This window comes from Halyomorpha halys, unplaced genomic scaffold (assembly GCF_000696795.3).
Source record: "Halyomorpha halys isolate HHAL.00 unplaced genomic scaffold, Hhal_1.1 Scaffold164.1, whole genome shotgun sequence".
Classification (NCBI taxonomy): domain Eukaryota; kingdom Metazoa; phylum Arthropoda; class Insecta; order Hemiptera; family Pentatomidae; genus Halyomorpha; species Halyomorpha halys.
In genome coordinates, this window is record NW_027108420.1 from 766,332 (window position 1) to 778,224 (window position 11,893).

The 11,893-nt window shown below is 29.8% G+C and overlaps 2 protein-coding genes across 10 annotated transcripts in view; one reads left to right on the top strand and one right to left on the bottom strand.

Moving 5' to 3' along the window:
* Hrb27C (Heterogeneous nuclear ribonucleoprotein at 27C) overlaps nucleotides 1-11,893 on the bottom strand; it is a 181,879-nt gene that overhangs the window by 104,151 nt on the left and 65,835 nt on the right. The window lies entirely within an intron of this gene.
* Chsy (Chondroitin sulfate synthase) overlaps nucleotides 1-11,893 on the top strand; it is a 149,294-nt gene that overhangs the window by 46,874 nt on the left and 90,527 nt on the right. For both annotated transcript variants that reach the window (XM_024361943.2, XM_014417642.3), the window contains exon 3: nucleotides 4,095-4,353. In XM_024361943.2, coding sequence (XP_024217711.1) covers nucleotides 4,095-4,353 — 259 coding nt within the window. The remainder of the gene's footprint in view (nucleotides 1-4,094; nucleotides 4,354-11,893) is intronic.

The following is an 11,893-nucleotide window of genomic DNA, read 5'->3' on the forward strand; positions in this document are numbered from 1 at the left end:
AGCACTCAATTTAAATCTAGTTGAGTGCACTATATGTTGTCTAGCTTCACTCAAATTAAAGCTAGTTTAATGTACTATAAAGAAGTTTGTGATGGTCTTCTTCGCAGGAGTAGTAATTTCATATTTACTAAACATATCTAATGCATGTATAATACGCATAAACACATATATAATACATACTTCATTCCCCCTAATACGCCATGTGCCAACCCTTCCCTCGTTTAAAACCCTTCTATTTAAATACCTTTTACTTCGCCAGTCTAATCCAATATTATAATAGCACAGACAATTCATAAGTAACTCTTTTTTTTTTAAAAATGTGTTTAATCAGGACTGCCGTCAAAATAGCCCTGAAGAAGCCCTGCAACGTGGGACGAAACGTTGGCTCATTAAAATAGTATATTTCTACTATTTGAGTTGTTTTTTTTTACCGCACCCGGACCATATTCCTTTCATCTTTACACACGGTCAATCAATAATCTTCCATTACTATTTTTTTGTTCTTTTTTGACCGCACCCGGACCATATTCCTTTCATCTTTACACACGGTCAATCAATAATCTTCCAGTCCACCATTTAATCAGTTAGTTTTTAAATTTATTATTGTTTTTTTTTTTCTGTATCTAAAATTATTTATCTACAATTTTAATATAAGTTATAATTGGCCATACTATGATATATATATAAGTGACCACAAGATTTTTAACCAATATATATTGGTGTAAAATTAAAATCACCTCATAATTGTTCTAAAAGGGCCTAGTTCCAGAATAATAAACTATTTTATATTTAAATCATTAAGTCTAATGATGTCTCTTTTTCTTGGATTTGTTTATCTACTATTTATTAATTAACATTACACCTAAAATTCATTTATTAAAAACTTCCATTACTTTTAAAAGAAATATATAAACTAATAGATTTTTTTTTTTTTTTTATTTTCAAAATTTATTTGCTATATTATATTTTTCAAAGAAATTTTTTCACCTTAATTTTGAAAATTAATCTCACTAAAAAATAATAATAAATAAAACAAACGTGGTGAGCTAAATAAAACCGTTTAAAAATAAAGGAAGTTGTTCATAATAAGTGTTAAATATAGACACTTTACAGTGTCTTAATTTTTTTTTTTTTTTGTAATCTTTATCATACATTCATATGACACGATATATATGATATTTCATTGATATACATATATCATGTAATATGTATGTATTAAGCAAATATAATAATAAAGGAGGTTACAAAAAAAGGAGGTTACACTTTACAGTTACTATTCCTCGGAGTCAAGTAAAAAGACAATTTTGTTACTATAATTGATTCTCTGATTCGTCGATAATTATAGATCTTTAATAAATAAAATTCTAGTCTACTAAAAATAATGCTACTTTATTATTTACTCGTTGATTGCCAATTATGGTGTATGATTCTTCTTAATAGGCATTAATACTCAATGTTAAGTTTTAAAGTGCATAATCTGTATTACGAATGACTCCCTAACACAATAATAGTAAATTAAGTACAGATATTGTATTTTTTTCAATCTACTATATATTTTTTTCATTTAATATCGTAGGAATTATCATTTCAATTATTGAGATGACCTCGTCCTCAGGATTAATAATGATAGTAATCAGAAGAGTTCAATTAATAAAGATATATCTTTGCGTATGCAGATAATATAGTATACACATATCTGTTCATTCCTTATCTGATTTTCTTTCTTTACCATTTGCATTTGTTAAATTATGCCATTTATTTTTTTTTATTTAATACCAGATTGGCCTGGTGAGGTAACCTGTGTTACATGGTTAATATAACAGTTACATTTTTTTTAGTTAATTATGGGAGGGTATAGTCTCGTACAAAAGACTCCCCTAACAATATACAACTTTATAAAAAAAAGAAAAAAATTAAGATAACATAAATAGATAAAAATAATAATCCTTAATAAGAGAGAAGTAAAGTTAATAAAAAAAATAACGACATTCGTAGACCTAACAAAAAAAAATAATACAATTGCCCTCTAATGGAAAAAAATAAAATAAAATAGAAGTAATATAAAAAATAGAATTGATAAATTTAGAATTTATAACTGAACGTTCTGCAGCAGGCTGGGCTTCAGTCTTCGCTCTCGGTGAGGTTGGGTTTCCCAAGTTGTACGTCACTGCTCCTGTGAGTGGAACTTAATGAACACTTTTTTGATGTAATCCTCTATTGAATCCATTTGCAATTGACTATTCTTACAAACCAAGCAAATGCGATTCTTAGGACTTTAATTTGAAAAGATTGTATTGTTTTCTTTTCTTTTGTAATTTTTCTCGTAAAGATTGTCCCTCAGACTTCACAGCGGTACAATTATACCGTTGTTAACAATGAACATAATATTGATTGCATGCCCCACTTTTATTCTTACCAATACATGTCGAGCATATTTGTTTATTTTATTACTCACACGGGTGATTCCTCATTATTTAGTTAGTTGTAATATTTCGTAAGTATGTAAACTAGTTTTTTATTACATATATATTTTTTCAAGATGTTATTACAATTAAGATTTCGTTTGTAGATATAATTAACTTAAGTAGTTAGGAAATGGGCTGAAACTTCTTCATACATTGTATTTTACAGAACTATTCTGTTTTGTTTTGAACGTTCCTCCCGTCCAATTGTGATCAATGTCAATAAAGTAAATCTAAATTGACCCGACCAAACGATGGTTGTTTATGTTCCTGTTTACATGTCTCAATTTTATGAGTACGTAGTACACTTGTACTACTACCTTGCTTAAATTCTTTAAATTTACAGCTCAGTAATTAATAATTAGGAAAATCAATTATTAAAAATAATTATCATTAATTTTATTACTCTTTATATTAATGTGCATTCTGAGAGTCGATTTAGATTTTACAAATCCGCATGTTATGGTTATGCACCAACACACTACGGACTGACCTACTGTTTCATGAAGGACTATGATGCATCTGGTCTCTAATATTACAAAAAAAATAAGAAATTGTTTAAAAAGATAGATAAAACAATGGGACCTTATTCATCGGGAAATAACGACATTTAACTAATAAAATAAATCCGTACCACTACAAAACATAAAGGGTCTGAGGATTAGTACTTTATAAAGGAAGAACTGTTAAGAAGAACTGTTTCGATTAGAACCATGCATACCGTCAGAATATCCCCCAATTAATGAGGCCGAATGGACCCCGGAGCGCTCCCAAACCTCCACACTGCTCCCCTATATTTTATTAATAACGGGAAAATATACTGAATAATGTGGACTGTTTTTTCAGTTCCACGACTTTCCGCCTGGATGTTGTAAAATGACCAATAGAATATAGTATTTGAGGCATGTGAAAAGCTTTATGAATGGGTTGGCTTATTTATATATTTTTAAATGCCATAACATATGCATATCACCTAATCTTATATTGCGTTCCAAGTCTAATATTTAACGAATTAGCAAATAATTATAGTGACTTGTAGAAAGATAGTCCGGGTGGCAGTCAATAAACATATTAAAATAGTAGAAAAAAAAAATTATTGTAAATGAACGTCTCGCTCCACTTTATCAAGGCTATCTTGATTAAAACAAGGATGATAACTGATAACGAAATCGACATCTTTGTTTCAATCAGACAGCCCTGACGAAGCCCTGCAAAGTGCAAACGTTCCTTAACAATAAATAGTTTTCTTTTACTATTTTGATACCTTTATTGACCGCTGACTGGACTGTCTTCCTACAATCTACTTCATATGGTTAACTATCTTCTTCCAATAATTATAGTGACGTTTTTAAAATTGTAACAAGAAGATGGCCACGGGACCTTCTAATTTAAATTAATGTTTGAAGTACCACCAATGGGTGGTTCCTTCCCAAGATTTTCAAGTGTATATGAAACATACTACATATTTACCTATTGTATTATTTTATACAGTTGTAAATTACATTAAATAAATAATTTAAAAAAAAATTGTAATGTTCTGTAGTGGTTTTGTAAATGTATTTTCTGGTTTTGGATATTAAATTTTTGTTTTAATAAAGGTGTTTTTTATAATATTTTTATCTTTCTAAACAGGTCTGTCGATTCTAAAAAAGCCCATTTCATCGGACAAGCCGGCCGCGGTAACCAAGAAGAGTTCGGCCTGCTGAGCTTGGAGTACGACGAGAACTTCTGCATGGGAGGCCCGGGTGTCATCATGAGCAGAGAAGTCCTGGCCAGGGTGGCACCCCACATTCGCTACTGTCTCAAGAACCTCTACACCACGCACGAAGACGTCGAGTTGGGGAGGTGCGTGCAGAAATTCGCCGGAGTCTCCTGCACCTGGTCGTATGAAGTAAGATGTTTCTTTAATTACTTTTGTACAACAATCGAGCCCGTCTCTGTGATATTCTTACTAATAATTAAATATAAAAAATACTGAAGATATTTGTGAATAAAAAAAAAACTTTCAGATTTCAATAGCATGCTTATCAATGAACCATTAACTCTAGGCTGATTTTGAAAAAGTGTTGTTGATTCGAATAAATTTTTATAATTGAAGATACCAACAACAAACCTTATGTATCTCAAATACCAATAAATGTTTTACTAATTTAAGGGCAGCGAGGGATAAGATGATAAATCCAGAACAAATTAAAATTTTTGAGCAAACGGCTTACCCGATTTTCAAATTTAATAGTTTACGTCATTCAATGAGATCTGAGATTCTTTTGGAACAATTTGAACCAAAAATACTGAAAAATTATTGTATTAAAAGAGGTTAATCTTCCCTCCTGCTGTTTGGTATCAATTTTTAGAGCTAAATCTACAACCGACTTTTAAGTTCCATGTCTCAAGTTACTTATTAATATTACTTGAACCTTTTATAGTATTTTGATCTAAAATAGTTTAAATTTTAGATCAAAATACTGAAAAAATATTTTATTACACTTTTTAACCTATTACATCCTGTAGCTCATTTGAGTGACCGGTAACCGTAACCTACCTCCAATCGGTAACCTAGTACTCTCTTGCTTACTCGTTTATTATTTACTCCTAATTCAGAGGCATAAGCATTTGTAATTTGAATCCCGTTTTAAATATGCAATTTTTATTATTATTTTTTCTCACTTAATATTTTAATTAAATGTTGAAATAAACGCTTTCAGCAAAAGAAGAAAAAAAGTTATAAATTAAAACATTGATTAGTTCCTCTTCATTATTTGAATCTAGAATTCTATACAAAAAAAACTATTTTTAGAGGACTTAAAATATAAATTTTCTATGTAAAAATTTATATTTAATATCTATATTAACCTGCCTTAATCCAGCTCCAAATAAAATCATTCGAAATTTAAAAAAAAGGACATTTAGTTTTTTTAGATGGATTTAATTTGAAATAAATTGTAATAGAAAACAGTGTGGAAATAAACGTTCTGGAACAAAAAAAAAAAGAAACGTATGGATGAAGCTACTAAACGAATGGATATGTCAAAATCATAATTAATCAGAGTTTTATATCATAAAAACTAAAGGAGGTATTGAAAATTTATTCTTAGAAAGATTTGAGGTATATTAAATTTGCAACTAGTGTTGTTATATAACATCAGTTTTTCTAAACCATGTTGTTTAGATGTTATAGAGGCGACAAATATTAGCTCAGTCAAATCAGACGTCTAACTCTAACATTAAAAAATAAAATATTAACCTCTTTTTTATTGTTTAGTGGCACCAGTAAAAATTTCCCACGGGTTTATGCGTCAGTTTGGAATGGATACAGGATATGAATGTGATAAAGCCTGTATCTGATTTTTGTCCCCTCTAAAATTATTCGGTTTGATGAAATGAGTTCTGTACAAAATTTCACAATTATTTCATTTTATTTATTGATAAATATTACTGCCACAACTTTGGGCAATAAGTAACAGTGATAAATCATCACATTCATACTAAAACTTAAAAAATTAAAATAAATAAATGAATAATAAATTACATAAAAACTAAAGGAGGTATTGAAAATGTATTCTTAGAAAGATTTGAGGTATATTAAATTTGCAACCAATGTTGTGATATAACGTTTTTTTTTTTAAACCATGTTGTTTCCACGATATAGAGGCGACAAATATTAGCTCAGTCAAATCAGACGTCTAATTCTAACATTGAAAAAAATAAAATATTAACCTCTTTTTTATTGTTTAGTAGCACCAGTAAAAATTTCCCACGGGTTTATGCGTCAGTTTGGAATGGATACAGGATATAGATGTGATAAAACCCGTATGTTTATCTGATTTTTGCCCCCTCTAAAATTATTCGGTTTGATGAAATGAGTTCTGTACAAAATTTCACAATTATTTAATTTTATTTATTGATAAATATTACTATCTGCCACAACTTTGGGCAATAAGTAATAGTGATAAATCATCACATTCATTCTAAAACTAAAAAAATTAAAATAAATAAAAGAAAAATAAATTACATAAAAACTAAAGGAGGTATTGAAAATGTATTCTTAGAAAGATTTGAGGTATATTAAATTTGCAACTAATGTTGTTATATAACATTTGTTTTTCTAAACCATGTTGTTTCGACGATATAGAGGAGACAAATATTAGCTCAGTCAAATCAGATGTCTAACTCTAACATTTAAAAAAAAAAAAATATGTATATGTATACGAACAGAGAGGTTAATAAAGAACATAAACTAATTAAAAAAATCAAACTAAGCAAATAAAAAAAATAAGGATAAAATAAAATAAGTAACATTTTTAACTAATATGACAATAAAAAAAATAAATTAATAAAATATTCACTAGTCATAGTTATAATATTATGTACGATATTTACACTCTCGACTAGAAAATCCCTGAGCCCACTTTACCCCCCTCCCCACTGAAGGGTAGAGCAGGGCTCTTCCAGATCCCAGCGCAGCCCTCGTATCGCCTCTGATAATGAGCCATTGGAGGCTGATTAAGTTCGCTAAACCCACAAACACACATGAGCAGAATCTGGCTATTAACAGAACTACAATTGTTGATTTTATTTTACACTGTCTATTGGCCACTGCATGTACACAATTAAATTAAATTAGATTTCCTACAAAGGAGGTCATTTTATTTCTAAACCCTGTGGTTTCAAAAATTTAGATGTGACAAGGCTCTTGACAAAATAGTCAATCGCATGCCTTGACATAGCTTAAATTTTAGAAATTTGTTTCTTATAAAATTAATTGCCTCCATATACGAAAAACTACGTGAAAAGCAATTTTGTAGGAAAAAACAAATAAAAAAAATATGGCCTGTGCCACAACGACCTGCCCCATCTGAAACCTCAAGTGCAAACCTCTGGGACTTTTTTTTACACGATGTACTGTAAGATTTCAAATCCTTATTTAAAGATTTAATCATTAAATATAGTAAAATGATTATCTAGCTAGTAAACGCCTGATACTGACGTATAAATGATCAGGCAATTTATTTATGGCAGCATTTCTCAGAATGATTATTTTCCATCACGACAGCGTTAAATAATATCTGATTTCACGTCTTTGATAACACGAAAGAATAAAAAATTGAAGATTTTCCGCTATTTTTGCTTACCAGATTTAGGTTTGGAAGTGGTTAAATACATGAGATTTTATCAGTTTTTATCATTGAAAAGGCAATCTAAAAATTTAATATCTAAAAACAAAAACATTGACATGACCGCGTTTATTTAGTAATAATTTGTGTGAGTTTTGTACAGTAGTGTTTTGCATGATGCATGGAATTGAATTTGGTGTGACAGGCTAGAAGCAGATTGAGACATTACACAATAATTATTTATGCAAACAATAAATAGTTTAACTCTTGTGTACTATATTTTTTTTAACATTTGACATTTTTTTAAATATTTTATTGGACAACCAATTAGGTATTTTAATAATTATATAACCTTCATATTAATTAGATAGAAATATAAAAAATTCCAACGACAAAATCTTGGGTTAATAAACTTCAAACAATAAACCGTTTGAAGTCGAACATTTCGCGAAGTCAGAACTGAAAATCACAAATCTCACATCACTCCAAAACCTCTAAAGACATACTCATGTTTGTGTCTATCCATATACTATTTTAAAAACTTAGTATTTGTTTAGATACCTTGTCGATGAATATTTTTGGACTGTTGATGTGAGATGTACATCATTTTTTCTGTACTGATGATTGATGTCTTAATTTACGAAACGACTCACCAGTGTATTAGTTAGATTAGAGATTCCAGAATTTTTGGTTAGGATATTCCAATTATATTTTAATAATTATTTTGTGTTGCTTAAGGAGTTTTAGTTTTTTTACAATCATATTTGAAATAATTATAATTTCAATGATTTTTGAGTGCAGTCAATATATTATATAAAGTGAAGCATTTTGAAGTTTATTATAAAGCTGTTGGACTTCTTATATGTCTGTCGAAACCTAGTATTGGGAATTTCAATGAAATTCGAAATGAAATAATTTTTTTTTTTCAAAATCGAGAAGCACTTGTGAGTACTAAAACTCAGGTGGCTTAAAGGAGGTGGTAGCATACATAAATAGGTGAAATAAATTTTCTCTTATAATTATTATTATTATTTTTTCTGAAAGAATCAGCACTTTAATTTTAAGTTTGAACGTTTCAGGTAATTTGCCTATATCTCAATGTTCTTCTAAAATAAAAATTATTCATAATCAACCGTTAAAAAACAGAGTTGCCATCGCATGCTAAGGTGTAAGTGTCAAGATTCATTTCTAGGGACCGCAGAGAAATAAATATCAACTTCCTCAGATGAGATTCCAACCCACAACATTCCGAACCGGGCGCTCTCGGACCAACACCCCAACCCGTCATGTACCTTTGTTCTTGAATTTTTATCAAAAACTTGATTATTTAACTACATATAATGTCTTTATAAATGTATTTTAGTGCTATGTTAAATAAATAACTAAAGTTAATTAACAATATTTGAAATAATGTATTCATAACAAATCGATAGAAGGGGAACTAAAAAAAATTTTAAGTTGGGGAAATTTTTGAAGTTATTAAAACTCGAAAATCACAAAATTTTTATCTCTTGGTAGTTCTAGAATAATGTTAACTGAATACAAGTGTGGTTGCAGCACAAGCATCCTTTGATTTGGCCCGAAATAAATAAATCCGGTGAAAAATTTATGCCGATCCAAATAACCCTTCCACATGATTGTACATGCACGAATTAACCATAGTTTGGAAACGTGTAGAGGTACTTTTACAGAAATACTGAGATGAATGAAAATTTGAGAAATCCTTTTCTAATCTGCGATGATGATGAAATTAAAAAAAAAAAATATATTTTGTCATGTTATTTTTTATACCGATCGTATAACATTTATCTATAAAAGACAAGGATTATAGTAAGATTAATCTAAGGTTGATACTTATTACTGACCTTCGCTATCTTAATGACATCGACTCCTACAATACAACTCATGACAATCTACGGTTTCCCTTCCGAGAAACGGATATCTTTACGAACTAAATTTATCTCGAATATTTAGCGGGAAAATCCATTAATGGATGTTGTTGAGATATTAAACAGGTCAACCATCATTGTCTGAAGAAGATATAATAACCATTTTTCATTCTGATCTAACTGGCATGTAACAGCTCTGACATTCTTGCCGGCTCACTGATTCACACAGTTTACATAACGGTATCTCGCTAAATAATTCGACCTCTTCGAGATTTCTTTTGCCATTGTTCAAGTGCAGATAATCCTGGAATGCTTTTGAAAATTCAGAAATAGTTATAGGTAATCTATCACAGTTATAATAATTGTGGGAAAACTTAATGTCGATTCCTGTCACAATAACATAATAGAGCTTTTCTAAACTATTTATAGTACAAACCCGGTGGAAAAAAGTTTCAACCCCAATTTTTTATTACTTTAATAAAAACTATGAATTGTTATCAGTTAAAATTAAAGAGTATGCAAAGTATAGCGACAGGGAATAAAAATTGCCAGCTGTTTTAAAATGTTAAATACATTAAATTTTCTTTCGGAGTCCCATATCTTTGAAATTACCAAAGAACAACACACTAAAAAACCTAATAGAGCTATTCAGCTAAAGGTAATTAACAAGATTTGAAACCATGTATTTACACCAGATCGATAGAATTTTAAAATATACAATCTTAAGCAGAAGTTAATAATTGAATCCAAAGGTTGGGGAAATTGTTAAATTAATTAAAACATATTGATTTACTATCTGATAATATCTGAAATGAACACAGATATTCATTATTTGGCAGTTCTAAAACAGTTCAAACTGAAAACAAACGTATTGTTGCAGCATAAGCGCTTTGATTTGCGCCTAAAAATTTACACCTCAACAACTTGTACCAGCCAATGCAAACAACCCATCCGAGGCACCTTCAGAATTAAAATGAAATAGCCATTTTCCGCACCGAATCATTAAATTTATTTTTCTACTATTTTTCTTAATTCACAATAAGAATTTTCGAACAGTAGATAATGAAATGATCAAATCAAGAACGCAGATAATGCAGCACCATTGCTCATGATTCTATTAGGGATAATCAAGTTACCATGTTAAATGTTATAAGTATAGGATTGTGAGCAGCCCTATTTAAAGTCATGTTAAATGTATAAGAGCTCCTAGCGGATTTTCTGAGCAACATGTTTTTTAACCTTTACTTCAAAAACTTCTTGTTCTTGTTTACTTCTAAGTTTTCATTAAAGTAATTTATTACAACATGTCTAAATTGAGTGAAAAGTGGAAGTCTACTGAATGTCTTGTTGATCTTCTAACTTGTGAGGTAGAGAACCAAAACGGGGCAATTAACAACTGTTATTAAATTATTATTTTTGTCATCTATTGATTTATTAGTTATAAAAACATCCAAAACAATACTAACGCAATCAAAACACAAATTACGAGCAAGTAACCTAACACAACAAACAAAAGGGGTATTCATGATCCTTAGTTTAACATGTTCAATGGAAAAACTCATGTTAAATGGAGAAATATTTCCTTCTGTTTCCATGTTAAACAAATATAACATATAACATGATTGAGAGTCTGTTACTAGTTCTGTTGAATGGAGAATGACGTTACGCAACAGACCAGCTGAACTCGTCACCATTTGGTTTGTTGTCGTAGGAACAAGCAATGTAGTATTATGCATATTACTTGCTCGTAGTTTGTGTTTTGATTGTGTTAGTATTGTTTTGGATGTTTTTAAAACTAATAATGCAGTGTATGGGAATAATAATAATGTAATGACAGTAGTCAGTACCTCGGAAGTTAAAAGATAAACAAGATACTCAGGGACCAAGCTTTCACAACTTCCACTTTTCCTTCAATTTAGGCGTTGTAATAAACTACTTTAATCAAAATTTAAAAGTAAACAATAGTACGAATTTTTGGAACAAAAGGTTACAAGGCAAGTAGCTCAGAAAATCCAGTAAGAGCAGTGATGCATTTAACATGACTTTAAATATGGCTACTCACAATTCCATACTTACAACATTTAACATGGTTAAACATTTTACATTTAACATCATGAATTTAACATCGGTAAATCTACTGTTCATTCGGTAGTACTACAAAAAAATAGTATACACTACAATAAGCAGACCAATTTGGACATATGGAATTGAGCTCTGGGGCTCCACCAAACCATCAAATTCTTCTTGCATCCAATCGTTACAATCCAAAATCCTACGTAAAATCCTTGATGCTCCTTATTACGTCACAACTCATTCACAAAGACCTTAACATCCCATTCGTTGCAGATTTGATCCAAAACAGATATGCGTCTTTTCATTCCAAACTCCTTAACCATCCTAACCCATTAATTCTTAATCTTTCATCCTT